The sequence below is a fragment of the Amphiprion ocellaris genome, chromosome 15 (genome assembly GCF_022539595.1).
Source record: "Amphiprion ocellaris isolate individual 3 ecotype Okinawa chromosome 15, ASM2253959v1, whole genome shotgun sequence".
NCBI classification, from domain to species: Eukaryota; Metazoa; Chordata; class Actinopteri; family Pomacentridae; genus Amphiprion; species Amphiprion ocellaris.
Window position 1 is genome coordinate 28,838,773 of NC_072780.1, and position 17,116 is coordinate 28,855,888.

At 40.3% G+C, this 17,116-nt stretch overlaps 1 protein-coding gene across 2 annotated transcripts in view; it reads left to right on the forward strand.

Moving 5' to 3' along the window:
* The window catches only part of pvrl2l (PVR cell adhesion molecule related 2 like), a 497,519-nt gene that overhangs the window by 209,442 nt on the left and 270,961 nt on the right, over positions 1-17,116 (forward strand). For both annotated transcript variants that reach the window (XM_055017901.1, XM_055017902.1), the window contains exon 4: positions 15,905-16,198. In XM_055017901.1, coding sequence (XP_054873876.1) covers positions 15,905-16,198 — 294 coding nt within the window. The remainder of the gene's footprint in view (positions 1-15,904; positions 16,199-17,116) is intronic.

A 17,116-nucleotide genomic window follows, 5' to 3' on the forward strand; every position in this document is an offset into this window, starting at 1 on the left:
GATGTGAATAAAGAATCGCCGGCTTGGCAGCGAATGATATCGTATTGTCCTGGATGGGGACCGTACGAAATGAATGGCAGTCAATTATGGTGCATCTTATTGGATGTAGTGCAGCCAGCAGGATGGGAATACAAACCACAGGTGAAGGGGAGTCCAGTGGATCCTGTTTTAAGTGTTCTTACGACTCACGGTGTGAAATATTGCCCGCTCTGTTTTTGAATCTGAAGAGGCAGATTGTGAAAGTGCAGCGGTTAAAGGAGCAGACCACAGACTGGAGGGTCACTGGCTGGAATCCACCAACAACAGAGCGAATAACCGGCCGAGTGGAGCTTCTGAAAACAGTCTCTCAGCCAGATATGATTCAGTGGTGGAGCCGACCCTAATGGATGGAGCTTGCTGCTGCTTTCTGGCCAAGTCTGAGTGAAGCCTGAGTTAAAAGGCAACAAGCAGGCAGTAATATGAAGACCAGCAATTTGGGCAATATATTAAAATGTTATTTAGCTGCTAGCTTTGTTCTTTTAGGCTTTTGCCATCCATCAAGTGTACAGTGCGTATTATCTACATGAACCGCCATCCTGTACAAACGTTTTAGGCAGTAAAAGCAAAGCAAGGATGCTAATGAATAGTTTTTATTTGTCAGTTGACTTCATTCAAAGTGCAGCAAATGGAAAAATCATAAGTGACCAATGTTTTCCTTTAAAACAGCATCAGAGGAGTTTCCTGCAAAACAGTCTGACAGATTTGAGCTGTTTTTTTGTGTTAACTGGCTCGACAAAACCTAAAATCCCCAACAGAGAGAGAGTGATGGTTATCAGCTTTCATTGTTAACTGGTTTTCGTTATTAGACTCTGAGCGTGTTCACATAAAAGGAGGCGTTTGATGCTTCATTTGACTCTTCTTCTGCACAAAACAGAGCAAACACTACTTCAGTCAGAGGAGCAGGTTGTTATATTAGAGAGCTATGAAGAATATAAAACTTTATTGTGGTAAAATGTGCTGTTACTGCAAATGATGAAAGAGACAAATTGTTAATGTAGAAGCTGCACATCAGAGCTCAGAAACTTTAACATGATACTGAAAAAATTTGTTTAGCTCTTATACTATCCTGTAAAGAGGGATAAGTTGGAACAACTTTGATTTTTGGACAAATCAGACTGAGATGAATGTTATCGATTGAACATTCTCTGTGATAAATACCAAAAGATTAATCAGTTCACTAATCTGTGTTCTGTTAGCTGCGGCAGAGTAAGATGAACTTGCCAACAAATTAGGATCAACCATGCATTGCTAGCGGTTCCCGTGGCAACTTAATGCAGACAGTTTGCCTAGTGGAACCACACTGCTTCGTTCAGTTATTTAGATTTTTTGTGTAATTTCTATATTCTCTTTTCATGTATCCCAGGAATTTGGGTTCAGAGTGCAGCATCAGACACACTAAGGAGCCTCTGGACCAGCTATGGTTCAAGGTTTGATCAAGTGCTGAACCCTCAACTTTCAGTACCTTAACGCCTCAACCGCTGAGTCACTGCTACCATGATTAGAATGCACTCTGCAACCACACCTGCAATTCCTGAAGAAATTGCAGGTGTGATTGCAAAAAGTAAAATTATGAATGTATATATTAGACATTCTACAAAGGAGCTCAACAAAAAAGTTATTAGTGCGGATATGAGGTTTTTTTAAATAAATGCCAGCTACACCATTCAGTGCAATCACACCTGCAATTCCTGAAGAAATTGCAGGTGTGATTGCAAAAAGTAAAATTATGAATGTATATGTTAGACATTCTACAAAGGAGCTCAACAAAAAAGTTATTAGTGCGGATATGAGTTTTTTTTTTAAATAAATGCCAGCTACACCATTCAGTGCAATCACACCTGCAATTCCTGGAGAAATTGCAGATGTGAATGCAGAACGCTGCCGCTGCAAATCAGGACAAAATGTAAAAATGGATCTGTGCATATTCTGCAAAACCAACTGAATGCATGTAGGTTCTTGTGGCAGCGTGATGCATTTGTACAGCTTACTTGCTGTAATTGCATGGCTTCATGAAGAAAAATTACTACCATACAGGAGAAGAATTGGTAGAAAAGGTGGTGCTCTTACATCAGATTTATATCCCAAACTCTGTACAGAACCTCCTCCAGAGCAGCTTAGCTGTGCAGCATCAGTTACCATGGTGATGTAGCAGGTTAAAAGACCTCCCTGGCACTGAAAATTCAGACTTTAGGCTCAATATTCTTCACTAACCCGTTAATCTTGCTTGATAGTTCACCTTCCAGTTCTCTTTAGCGTACAGTTTTTTAAGATACATGGCAAGAATGTTGTGCTGAGTGTCTTGGAGAAGTTTCCTCGGTGCTTCTGTAGACTTGTTGACTGTCCTAATTGCTTCTGTTTCTTCATGTAATCCCAGACTGGCTGCATGGTGTCAAGGTCAGGTTTCTGGTGGGGCCAAACCATCTGCTGCAGCTTGTTGTTGAGGGAAGAAGTGTTATTCCTCACAGAGTGCATACTGCTTTTAGAAGCAGACAAATGTGAGTGGGAAATCAGGGCAGCAGTGGCTGTTACACTTGCACTGATTTTAAATGAATGCAAGAGGAAATAATCTTGAGTTCTGCAGATTGCATGATACTGGACTGGACTCTTGATTCATTTCAACCTGTAGCCATGTTGGTAACTTGATTAGAAAACCTAATTTTTGTTGATCTGCAGTTTTGAATAGGAAAAATCTAGTGCTCTATGTGTCATAGATTTTTTTTGGCCTAATTTCATTCTGCTTTTACTCAACAAATTAGACGTCCTGCGGAACCGTTTTTCTTCTGAAAAATGATTGCATGTGAATTTCTGTGTTTGGTTTACTAATGCAGGCGATTAGATAATTTCACATAGAGAAAAATGGACCAAAATGCTCCTTTTTTTATGTATAATCAGTGTCTTTTATTCGGGTATTATTTAGTAGAGCAGATCCAGTTCAGTGTTATTAGTGACATGCAGTTTGAATCAGGGTGAATGATACAGTAAGAAGTATAATATGTTGATGAGAAAACAGATCAACTGAACAGTATAAGATGTGATATGATATGATATGATATGATACGATACAATACGATACGATAACTTAACTGTATCGTATCATATCGCAACACAATGTAACTTAGCATGACTTAACTGTATCTTATCATATGGTATTTTATCATATCACAATGCAGTGTAACTAAACATAACTAAACTTAACTGTATCGTATCTTATTGTGTTGCAGTATGATTCATTATGATACGATAAGATTAGATACAGTTAAGTTGCATGAAGTTCTATTGCGTTGCGATATGATATGACAGGATATGATACAATATGATCTACAATACAATACGATACAGTTAAGTTACATTGCATTGTGATACGATGCAATACGATACGATAAGATCATAGTACGTGTCCACAGGGGTGTTTTTTTCTCACATGGAAATGCACTGCATCTGCATATCGCCTGCTTGGTGGGCCACTAGGTTTTCACACGATAGCCCTTCAGACCATCAGTCTGGTAGAAGTGTCGGACCAACATGGCTGCTCAGTTGCAAACTTTCTCTTTTATTACGAGAACAGTTTAGCGGAAAGTATCTCTGAAAGCATTTGAGGCGAGAAATAAGCTGTGCAGTTGTGGAATCTGTCATCATTTTAGCTCAACAACGGCTAGCTTAGATGCTTCACAAAAGTTTCCTGAGGGGCCAGAACTCCACTCCCCGCACCAAATTTTCATAAAGTAGAAGTCCAGTCTACTTTATGCAAATGAGCTCCAGTGCGACGTGCTGTAATGCAACTAGCATGCAATGAGGGGCATTATTCATAGACAATGAACGGGATGTGAGAAACTGACAGATCCTGCAGACACGTACACTACCATTCAAAAGTTTGAGTTGCTTAGAAATGTCCTTACTTAGGCTAACTGATGATTAGAAAACCCTTGTGCAATTATGTTAGCACATGAATAAAAATGTGTGGTAGTGTACCATAAGATATGACGCAATACAATAATTGGATAAAAATGACACATGAAATTACAAAAAGTACAGTAAGGCTAAAATAAGAATATGATAAAGCTCACATAAAGAATGTACAAGGCATGTTGATTAAGTTATCAGATGAAAACTCAAGTAAAAACGAAATGACACAATAAAATAAAATAAAAAACACAGATTCATATTGAAACTGCAGATTTATGTATAAAAATGACAGTGCACAGTGAATACAACAGTTTTCACATTGGGTCCTGGTTCAGCAGCAGCAGTCATGGCTGATTATGTAAGCAGCGAGGTGCAACCGGAGTAAAAACTGTCCTCGGGTCTGGTGCTACATGTGTCCTCGCTGCTGCTTCTTCTGCCAGACTGTAACGAGGAGAACAGTGTTCCTGCTGGGTGGCTGCTGGCCTTTATGCTGCTGTGTGCTTCCTGAAGGCGCTGCTGCTGAAAGATATCCTGAAAGTGGCGGCACCGGGCAGGTCCCAGGTGAAAGTCTGTGCAAGAGTGAAAAATAGGGTCTCGCACCAAAGAAGTCATGTGTGCAAAGCGAACCCTCCCTGTATGAATAAAGGTTAAACTGAAGTTATGGAAGTGATCCCGTCGGCCCAGCGGGACGGAGCTCGGAGCAGTTTAGGTCCCAGCACTGATGACGCTCCACATCCAGTGTGTTGTATTGGTTTAGTCAGGTGCTGTTTGGTTTGTCTGCGTATGGGACAACACATTTTGTTAATCAGCTAATAATAATGTGGAACAGGAATGTGCAGACGGATCCATTTCTGACATTTAAATGTCTTGCCAGTGTTATTGACGTCCTTTCTGGCAGGATATATTAACCCTCTGCACCCCAAAACCTGACGACAGATTTGACAGACGTGTTATCTTTAAATTAACCTTCTCCTTTTTCTGCTACACATTCATCAATAATAGATAATAAACTATCAAAGTCTTGACTGGCTCAGCTTACACATCAATGGTAGCATTTTTATTCATGTTTTATGTGTTGTATGTGACGTTTCTAAGTGACCCCAAACTTTTGAGCGGTAGTGTATGTCATTCTAACTTTAATTTCATGAAAAAAAAGATGTATTTAGGTTCTGTCTCCTATTAGCCATGGTTCTGCTGTTTCCATTAAGGTGGAGGACTTCATATCGCAGTGAAAAATGAGCCCACGGTGAATAAAAATGTGACAGGAGTAAAATATGCCCAGAGGCTCAGAGTGTTAACCTTAAAAAACAAGTAGAGAGCCACTTTCCATTCACAGAAAATACATCAGTCAGCAGATACACCATCAACCAGCAGCCTTGGTGATTTGGAACTGTATCCCCCATCCTGTTTTGGAGTTGTTAACTGACAAAAAAGTGAAAAATGCTGCTGAGTTTACATTTGCCCTCAAGTAGAAGCACTAAATCAGTCAGAATGCTGGTAAATACAGCAACACAAAGGGTTCTGAAATGTGAGGCCTTGAGGTGCTTTTCGGTTTTGTACTCAGAAGCAAGTGTAACCAGGGATTAGAAGTCAAAATTGGGTATTTTCTTTTTTAGTTTTTGCATAAATCTCTGAAAATTAAGTGCATTTTATGCACTTAGGTAGTCGCTCTTGAGCTTAAATTAACTTAATTAGTCTCAAGCTGAAATGAATGTATTTGATCAACATTTCTAGCAGCCAATAATGAGTTGTCAACACATCACACGCAGCAGAATAAGCGCAGTATAAAGTATTCCTGCGAATATGCATGCATTGTTAACAGTTGAGGAGCCAAACAGCTGTTTTTTTTGCCCCCAACAATGTCTGGAAATATTCAGCAGCAGCACGTCAAGCCGAGAGAAGATGTTTACAAACCTGGGCAGCTGGTGAGACACGAATTCCCCAAAATTTAACAAGATCCAGAAGCCTTTATTGATTTTTGGCTAATATATGCAGCAGAGTAGAAAATCAAAAAAAAAAAAAAAAAAACATCACTTGGCTGCCCTTCATCAGGACAGTGAATAAATCCATGTTTAGAGAGGCAGAGCAGGAGGAAACACTAATACCAGCCAGTGCTGCTGAAGCTGCTCTGTGTGGAACCAGACATCAGTTTGTGATGCGGCTTCATATTAAAAACCAAGATGATAACTGGTGATATATTGGACAAAAGCTGCAGCTCCAATGGTCACATCAAGGTCCTGAGAAAGTCTGCAGATTTACCAGCCAACGTCCACTGAGGCAGCTGGTTAAATGTGATCTATTGTAGCTCTGTTCAGAAACTGAACACTGCTGCTTCATCAATCTGTTAAAGTGACAGCGTCCTGTCATTCAGACATGGGTCACTTTTACAGTAATGTTACAAAGCAACAACGGAGGGAACCACACATGCATATTGATGCACTAGTAAGGAAAAGATTGTCAAAATAATTAGCAGCTTAGTTACGCTTCGACAGAGTGATGTAATGATTGGGTTGTCCATCTGTCTGTTAGCAACATTTCTCAAAAACAGACTAACAGATTTGGATGAAATTTTCAGCGAAGGTCAGAAATGACACAAGGACCAAGTGATTAGATTTTGGCAGTGATGTGACTTATAGTCTGGATCCATGGATTTGTTAAAGATTTCTGTATCATTACGAGATAGCAGCACTGCATCACTGTAACTATGGCAACAAGTGAACACTGTGTCAGCTGCCTGCTGATGATCACATGGTTGTGATCCTACTACAAATCTACCACTGCGGACTCATTGGGACTTATGTCGGAAATGATACAAGGAACAATTGATTAAGTTGTGGGGGTGTTTCCATCAATTCCTGCCACCTGCTACATATTTAGGTCACGCGATTCAGTGTCCGTACATAATGTACACATGCATAACACACGCCTGTGCTTTATTTATGATTTCTTAAACACAGCTAAACAGCTAAAAATATAGTGCTGTGGGATCCTGATCCATCCTGTCTGCATGTTGGGGATCATTTATAATTAAAAGTAATTAAGGAAGTGTGATGGCAGCGTCTGTTGAATAAAGCCTCTCTGGAAGCTTATTTTGGCATCTGCAAATGATGTCACAAACACAGAAAAGGCAAATGCATAAGCTGAACTGAGTAAAGATGGAAAGACAAAGGAAATTATTTCATGCAAGAGACACTCATGAAGGTCAGTTGAGGTGGGAGTTACATATTGTTATTACCTGATAACCAAAATTTATATAAATGTTGCTTTGATGCACATTTGGATGCTGCTGTTTGATATTGCAGGTATTTAATTAATATAGAGGAAAAACGCCTACAAACAACTGGAAACAACAAACTAAACTTCAGCTCCTGTTAGTCAACACCTGTTGACTAACAGGAGTTTTTATTTTTTTGGACATTTTTGCTCGCAAGAGATGTAAATTTGCAGAGCAAAGTGATCTAGAAGAGCATTTTCTTGTGTCTTATGCACGCTTTGTTCATTTTTTTGACATAAATTGGTGCCAAAATGTGGAAAAAGTCTCTGTTATCGTGTCTGCATGCAGTACGTATTTGTGCTGTGTTGAAAGTGATACAGAAATATTACTGGGTCCATCCTGGCAGGATTGCTGTTGGGACTTTTACGGAAAAGCGAGCAGAGTGTTCATTCAGACATGAAGCCGACACGCTCAGATTAACGGAGAGGAGCTTAATAGACTTCATCAGCCTGTGAAATTTGTACAGATTGTGTCTAACTGCTTCAAGAGGTTCACACAGCAACACAACCCAGACAGTGGAATATTCTGTGTTAGATTCGGTCGCTTTAAGGCAAAAAATGAGTCAGTTATGGCCATGGGGAGGTTAATGTGGCCCCAAAATGGCTCCTTTCTCAACAGTCCCATGTGAACTGTGAGCACCAGGAGCTAAGAGCATCAAACCACTTGTAATCTGGTTTACTGGCTCTGGTCTCACACAGTTCTGAACAATATCAAGGTTAAGTTGTTTTCGCTGCCAGATTGCGTCATCTTTCTCGTTGCGGAATGTGGGCCAAATGTAAGTGATAATGTAGGGCAGCGTTGGGCTCCACTAATTTGCTTTCTGTGTGCTTGGTTGGTTTCAACACAAACTCTATCACTATGACAGATGTCAGCTGTCTTACGCAAATGCCACCTTAATTCAGTAACAGCCGGCTTCACACTTGGTTACAAATCTTTGCACTTGGCAGATATTCCCAACTTGTTTACGATTGGAACTGGCGGGCGTCCAGTGCGAGGCCTCGTTCTGTAACTCCTGCCAAGGTGAAAAGAAAGGCAGTCTTAGAGAAGTCCCAGGTTTAAGTTAGGTCAAGTATCTGCCTTGCTGAAGATTTCTGAGGATCCCTGTCAGTGCAGCTATGTTTCCACGACAAATGTTTCTCCAAAGGACTGCAAACAACTGGCTTGGATTGGAAATTAGGAGCTTTAAAGTCTAATTGTTTCTGCAGTGCAAGTTCTATCTCCCTTTTGTGATCTCTGTGTGTTTCTAGAGAACTTTACAGCTGCAATAATTCTATTACAAACCACAGTCGTTGACCCAACAGCCATCAAAATGCAATTTAAAATGAAAGCGTGTGGTGAATGCGAGTTCTGCAGGAATGTGTTCACCTTTGAAGCTTTCTAAGTGCTCAGTTCCATAAAGCAAACACACCTCACGCAGTTAAAGGTGTTTGGAAACATAGCTGTGATACGTTTTCTCTTTCTCCTCGTTGCTGTCTGACATCCTGCCTGTTGATGTTGGGCCAGGAGGTGGAGATGGGCGTGTGGTGTTTATTCAGCTCTGCTAGCGTGACTTCCGGCTGGCCTTATAATTACTCTGTACTTAGGATGCCTCAGACCGGTGCCAGGAGGAGCAACGGGCTCAATTGGATGCAGTGTCACGAAACACATCAGGGACAGATACTCCTGACTTGTTTAAGCTCCGAGATCAATCCAAGCCCTTTCCTGCCGCTCTGCTTTACTCTCTCCTCCTTTCTGCATGGCCTCTCTCTGTTTACGTCTGTTTCCACTCCCCTGTTTGCGTCTCCTCCCGTCGTTTCCTGCTTATCTCCTCCACCTCGCTTTGTCTCGGCTCCATTATTCCCGCTCTTTGTTCCACCTCCCTTTCAGGTTATCTCCAGGTCTCAGAAAGGCAATAAGCAAGATTTTTAATATCTTTTTAATGATGCATAAATTTGGATTTTCAATCAACTTTGAGGCTAATTAGAATGACTAAAGCTGACACAATCATCTGCCATCGAGAAACAGTTGACTGAAGCTATAGAGGGGCGTCATAAGAATAAAAACACAATGATAATAAGTGATAGGAGTAATGAAATTCTTAATCAGGAATAAAATGAGATTGTGTATTTTTAACTTCTGATACACACTACTGTTCAAAAGTTTGAACACACCTTCTCATTTAATGATTTTTCTTTATTTTCATGACTATTTACATTGTAGATTCTCACTGAAGGCATCAAACTTATGAATGAACACTTATGGAATTATGTAGTAAACAAAAAAGTGTGAAACAAGTCAAAATATGTTTTATATTTTAGATTCTTCAAAATAGTCACCCATTGCTTTGATTACTGCTTTCCACACTCATGGCATTCTCTCCATGAATTTTATGAGGTAATCACCTGAAATGCTTTTACAACAGTCTTGAAGGAGTTCCCAGAGATGCTGAGCACTTGTTGGTCCTTTTGCCTTCACTCTGGGGTCCATTTCATCCCAAACCATCTCAGTTGGGTTTAGGTCAGGTGACTGTGGAGGCCAGGTCATCTGACACAGCACTCCATCATCTCCTTCTTGGTCAGATAGTCCTTCCACAGCCTGGAGGTGTGTTTGGGGTCATTGTCCTGTTGAGAAATAAATGATGGTCCAACTAAACACGAACCCGATGGGATGTCATGTCGCTGCAGGATGCTGTGGTAGCCATGCTGGTTCAGTGAGCTTTCAGTTTAGAATAAATCCCCAACAGTGTCACCAGCAAAGCTCCCCCACACCATCATACCTCCTCCTCCATGCTTCATGGTGGGAACCATGCATGTAGAGACCATCCATTCACCTTTTCTGCGTCGCACAAGACACGGCTGGTGGAACCTCTTGGTCCTCCTTTCTGGGGTGGTCCTCATGTGAGCCAGTTTCATCGTAGTGCTTGATGGTTTTTGCGACTGCACTTGGAGAGATATTCAAAGTTTTTGCAATTTTCTGGACTGACTGACCTTCAGTTCTTAAAATAATGATGGACTGTTGTTTCTCTGTACTTAGCTGATTGGTTCTTGCCACAATATGGATTCTAACAGCTGTCAAAGAGGACTGTCAACTGTGCACCAACCTGACTTCTGCACATCACAACTCATGGGCCCAACCCCATTAAGAAGGCAAGAAATTCCATAAACGAACCTCGATAAGGCACAGCTGTGAAGTGAAAACCATTTCAGATGACTACCTCATGAAGCTCATCCAGAGAATGCCAAGAGTGTGCAAAGCAGCAATCAAAGCAAACGGTGGCTATTTTGAAGAATCTAAAATATAAAACATGTTTCGACTTATTTCACACTTTATTGTTTACTACATATTTCCGTATGTGTTCATTCATAGTTTTGATGCCTTCCGTGAGAATCTACAATTTAAATAGCCATGAAAATAAAGACAAACCATTAAATGAGAAGGTGTGTCGGAACTTTTGAACGGTAGTGTACGTGAATTCCAGAAGACTGAGAACTCAACCTTTGCATGATGAAACATCTGCCAACATGCACAGCTTTGATGCACACTTGATGCCGCTGTCAAAGCAGCGATGCATGACGCTCACCACAAAGCCAGCAGTGAGGTAGTGATCTCAACCTCTGACCAGGATCAGCAGTGATTGGCAAGCTGACATCAGAAAGTGAAATTCGTCTTTGCAAAATAGCCTTGAAGCTGGTGACTACAAGCAGGACCAGGTGATAATTTACTGCAACTGTACGTCAAACGCAATCCAGCCTGGAAGATATTTCTAGTCAGGCACTATCCACCTCAGTTTCTGTCCATTTTATCTGCAAAAAGCTGTTTTAACCCTTAGATGCATAAGTGAGGTCGTTTTCTTGCAATATCTCTGTAATGAAAAGTTTTTATCATTTCATATTCGAGCTATTCCTCAAAAACCATGTGTTTTCATGTTTTCATGTCATTCTATTTAAATTTTTTAGTACCGTTTTATACTTTTAAAGAGCTTGTAATGCTTGTGTTACTACCCCAAGCTCTTTATCGTTGATAATATCATACAAGAGGTGATGAAGTGTACAAACGTGGAGGAAAAGAGTGGGAAAATGTCAACAAAATGAATGCTGACATTTTTTTTATTGCTGTTTTGTGCAATATTCTTCTTTTTCAATTATCAAAATGTTCAAAATCTGTTCTAAAGTGAAAAATAAACATATTTCCATCTTGAAATCATTCCTGTGTGTACAAAAATATAAGAAAAATAATAATACAAATTATTATTCTTGACTAAAATGATTTTTAAAAAATGGCATGAAAACACATTGATTCTTATACGGGTCATTTTTGACCCACATATGAAAGAGTGGACGGTCCAATCAGTTGTCCATCCAAGGGTTAAGTGTGAGTAAATGGGAACACGGAGGGGAAAAAAATGTTAGCAAGCTGGTATGTTTAGTAGCTAATAGAACTATATCTCTGCATTTCATTTATGGTTTGTGGTTCAGCAGATTCAATTTCCAATTCAGAGCTTGATACTAGCTTTGACTGGTTCTCTGCCAGTGTTGAAAGATATGCGTAAGAGAAATAGCAATTTTAAGAACACAGTGTGACAGTGCAAAGTATAATCTTTTTTTTTTTTAATCAAATACCAAAAAGAAGAGAACTGGCCCATTTTCATTTTTCCATTTTAAACAGAAAAATGAGAAAATGTCCCCATTTTCAGACCTTCACGATGTCCATTAACTTTGAAAATCAAATGTAACAAAGTGGAAAACAGCTTGTTTGTTGTTTTGGTGTAACTCCAGGTTTGATTTCTTTTTTTTTTTTTAAAGCAAAGAACAAAGTGGAACAAATTGGGAAAACCAACCCTTTTTTCCCCTTTAGTGTAATTTCGATTTGTCAGTTTTTCGTTGCAAAGTGAAGAATATAGAGGGTGAACTGGGAGTAAAATTACAGTAAAAGTGAAATGTGTGAGACCTTCACTGTCAGGGGCCACTTTGTGAATGAAACGTTTGCCTGCAGCTTCACATTAAGCTAAAATTACCTTATTAATGTGATATATAGCGAGTTGAGGGAATTAATTAATATTGTATTCAAGCTATTCCATATTCCCTGTCCATATAAAACAGCACATACCCTCTCATTCACAGCTTTTTTGCACGTTATTTAACACATGAGACTGCTGCTGGATAAACCAGTTTAGCTGCATTGTTTGACTCCGCTGAGAAGCAATTTATTGTCCAATAAAATATGTTTTCTTTCTGTACCTGCCATTTCCACCCTTCTTCCCCTTCCACTGTCTGTGTTTTAGCATTCTAAAAATCCTCTTTGCTTTAACAGCCTTCAAGTAGCAACCCACATACTGAAAACTGCATGTTTTAGGGCAACTTTTTTTTCAGTTAATTAGCCATTTTATTGGCAGTGCTTGACTTCCTTTTGTGCAAAATGTTCCACCCAAACCAATTCTCCAGTAACTATTTTGCAGGGACACCATCGCTGCATCCTGGGCTTAGCACTGTAAAAGACAAAGACACTAATACAGCAGAATGGTAATGAGGTGCAGCCAGACCATTCTGCTTTGCTGACGAATGATCTGGCTGCACCTCATTATCCCACAGGTCTGGATAGTCCAAGCACAAAAGAATTTACATGTCGATATGAGGAGTAAAGAAGGGACCACGCCGTGAAGAAGAGAATGAGGCTATAAAAAGCAAAACCAGAGAGATAACAAAGATAGCCAGGTTGCCAGATTCAGCTGGGTTCATTCCAACATAGAAGGTGCACACAAGGCAAATTAGAAAATGGCACCCAACCTGACCTGATATGTACATAGTGAAGAAAATCACCTTCAATGTCTGCGCAGCATGTTAAGATCGCTCTCTGGGATGTAGCTGCACATGTTTCCTCGTCAAGCATCAAGAGGAGACTTTATGGTCGCAAAATCAGAGGATTCACCTCAAGATGCAAGAAAAAAACAAAAACAAAAAAAAAATAAAACGATGAGCCTCCGAATAAGAGAGGCCAGACTGCTGGGCACAAAAATAACCAAGTAGAGCTCTGGGACAAAGATCTGTGGGCTGTTGAAATGAAGACGAAAGTGTGGAGAGAAAAAAGGAAGCACCCATGACCCAAAGCTTACAGGTTCATCTGTTAAACATGCAGGTGATGCCGTGGAGCTGTGGGCATATTTGTGTCGGTGCAACAGGGAGGTTAAATAAGCCTCGTCACAAGCTGCGCTAAACTATCAGTTTGGAACTTTGATTAATAATTAAATTAGCAACTACAAGCTAAATTACCATATCAGTAGCTAGCAAAAGTTCAGCGTTTCAGTGTTGTGATTATTGGAGGTTGGCAGCATTCATTCTTCTGCAATGTTAAAGAAAGGAGCCTTTTGTCAAGAATTTATTTAAAAGATGATTAAAATAAAATTGACAATATTTAATCTAGTGAGCAAGTGTTACTTTGCACCGAGAAGATGGTGTATGTGTTGAGTATTCTTTCCCCTGATCTCCACATTCATGGGCTACAGATCAACTTTCTGTACCCACAGTTCATAGCAACATTGATAACAAATACACATGGTCATCCTGCCAACCGCAGAACATACACAAACCAGTCAAGGATGGTGCTAGAAAGAAATCGGCTTGGACGTTTATCTGTACGTGGCAACATCTGGCTGCTCGTTGTTGTGGAGATTTATTAAACATATGGAGAGTTTTTGGGTTTTTTGGTATTTTCAGTCAAACCTCCGTGTAGCATTTAGAGATGTTCATGGCTTTTTTCACTTTTGGTTGTTTGCAAAACTGTACAAACCCGGCAACATCACTATCCACTAGCTGAGCAGCTAATCAAACTATGAATGGCTTAAATGCTGGCACAATGGTGTACCCCATTCTTTCTATTTATATCATGTCAAGGCCATCTGACTTTCACATTTAAACACTACAGCTGCATAAGTGGGTTACGCTGATTTACTGGATGTTGACTGCATGTATTGGTCTGCCATTTGAAACCAACAACAGAAACCTACATGCTAGCAATCTACCACACTGAAAATTTCAAATATCGCAGAGGATTTGAATCGTGCAGTAAGGCAGGATGCTAGTTTCTTCAGTGGCTTATCCATTTTTAGACTGTTTGCCTCCCCGTGTGCGAATGTTCCATCCAAACAACTCCCTTGTCACTGTTATGTAGGGGCACCATCACTACATCCTGGGCTTAGCACTGAGAAAGGCAGTTGTGATTTGTTTAAAGACATACAAACAAGCCACTACATTTTTTTCCCCTGGTAGTACAATAATAGTGCAGTCAGACCATTCTGCAGTTACAGTCTGGTGATTAACCTTGAGATCAGTTCTTTGCTCTGCCTTTATTTGCTGTACAGGCATGGAAAAAAAAACAAATTTTCCAATAACTGTATTGGAATAGAATCACTGATTTTCCATCTAAAAGTGTGGCCTTCAAAATGAAACCTTTACTGGATGTATTAAAGTCATTCAGTGTTTTCAGGCCTTAATTGGAAACATTTAACACTGCTGAAAAGGTCAACATTTATGGGTTCGTTTTATTGGTTGGTAGCACAGTTTCTTATTATCATGAATATCCATCCAGTTTAATGCATTGTGGCGTTATATTGGATTTTGTTTCCTTCCTATCCAGCCACAGCGACGTTTCACTGCCATTTTTAAAGAAATTACTGTGCATGTAAAGTTCGGCATGTGTCCTTTTTAGAATGAAAGAAGAAGGACTTCTCTCTGGGCTCATTTAATGGAAAGAAATCCATGGAAGAGCACACAGACAAACCAATTTCTGCCCTGACAGTAGCTACAATAAACCAGCAGGAAACACTGTTCCAAAAAAAAAAGTGTTTTGAGTAATTGCTTCACTTTTTTCTTGATAAATAAAATCTTTCTGTTCCAATATGTCCATTATTATCTCTGCATGACTTGCAGCCGCACAGATTGAAAGGCATTTAGGGGAAAATTTACTAAATCACATCCTGCAGGACAAGATGATGCCTGTTTGGTAAGACAAGAAAAAGTAAATTGCAATGCTTGGTATCGTGAAATTACAGAATTCAGTGACTTTACAGATTTATTGATAGTATAGCGGAGGTTGGGCTTTTTGGCACTTTAGAGGAGACTGGTTTGATTCAAGAAAAGCAATGTTTTGCATAATTGTTGGTGTGGTTCATGTTTCACATAAACTTCCAATGTCTGATGTCAAAAATGTTCTAACTGAGGCAAAGAAAAGCAGATTTTTCCATTCAGAAATGGTGATTATTGTAGAAATGGAAGGTTTATTTGGTATTAAACTAAGAGAACATGTTTTGTAATGCCTCCCATTCGATGGTTAAGGATCTATCTGTGCTTTCTCTGTCTGACGCTGTGTGATGTTGACCGGCTGAGGGTCACACCAGAGGGCCTCCACCTCCTCCTAGAATTTCATTATAGCCACAGTAGGAAGCCACAGTCTATATGCACAACAAACTGATTGAACCTCCTCTGCTTTTCCCTCCCCTCCCCGATGTTTGATGTCTCTTTCCTTTCACCACCCTCTTTATGTTTTCATCTCCCTCCTCTTTTGCCACCACTTTTCTTTTTTTTCTCCCTCCTCTTCACCCCTTTTTGTTCCATCTGAATTTTCCTGTCATCTTTTCCCCTCTTCCTTCCTTCCCTCTCTCTATTGTCCATCACCTCCCCCTCCTCCTGTGTTTCTGTCATCCTCTGCCTCCGACAGCCAAGCCCAAGAACTCGGCCAACGTTGTGACGGTCCAGGCTGGCACTAAATCGGTGGTGGTGGCCCGGTGCGAGGCGGCCGACGGCAAACCGGCGGCGACCATCAAGTGGCTGGCATCGGTTGGAGGCAATCACTCGACCAGCACCACCAACGGGCCAGATGGCACGGTGACGGTACGCAGCGAGTATCGGCTGGTGCCCACGCCGGCGGACAACGGCAGGGAGGTGACCTGCATGGTTGACCAGAGAACACAGGAGCGGCCGTGGGTTCATCCCGTCAAGCTGTCCGTGGAGTGTAAGGAAGACACACGTGCACACATTAATTCTGTTCATTTTCCTCCCAATAATGTCCTCTTGAACAGAATGATAAATGATGCACGGCCGCAGGGAGACTGTTTTAATGAACCAACTAAGGATATAAATCACTTGGCTGGATCTAAGAGCGCTTTCAACTTCAGACACGGATCGGTACCTTGCAGAGATCCTTTAGTCCTTTACAGTCACCTGCAGCTCCTTCACCACTAATCAAAGCATCCGACACGGTGTTTCTATAGAGCGTGGTTGTTTAAAGTCGCATGTTCAAACAGCACATCAGAATACGTGACAATTTTGTAAAGAGTTTGTAATCAAAATGTAAACAAGGAGTCCAGAAGGACTGATGCAGAACAAACTTGTAAACATTCTTAATGTTTAGTGTACAGTATTCAAAGCAAATGTGACTGTCCTGTGTAATATCACTTAAATGTCAGATTTATTTAAAACTCTCACTCATAATAATCACTTCTGAGTTGAGCTGTAGTTATTTACGCTTGTGTAAAATGAAAACTTTGCAGTCTAGATTTACTAGATTTAAAATACAGGCATCACAGTTGGAACCTAACGCAACATTATTCATCATTTTTTATTTTTTTAATGAAATTACAGACTCAACCCTCCTTGCCCTAGATGACATCAGTGTTTTCTGGAGAGAAGTTCTACCATTTTTTAGACTTTTTCCAGCTTTTCTTTGACAAAGGCGTGTTGCTCGACCTTTCTCTCCAAATACCCCAAAAAATGTACTGCAATCAAGTCACAGCTTTCGCTTTTTACCTTTTCTTTTTAAAAAACTCTTGTGTGATCGGTGTTAGCACGCTGGAATATTCCTCTTCTGCCAAGTTTCTGCAGTCATCTTGTCAGCCAAACATTCATGGTGCATCTATAAATGTTATCTCCA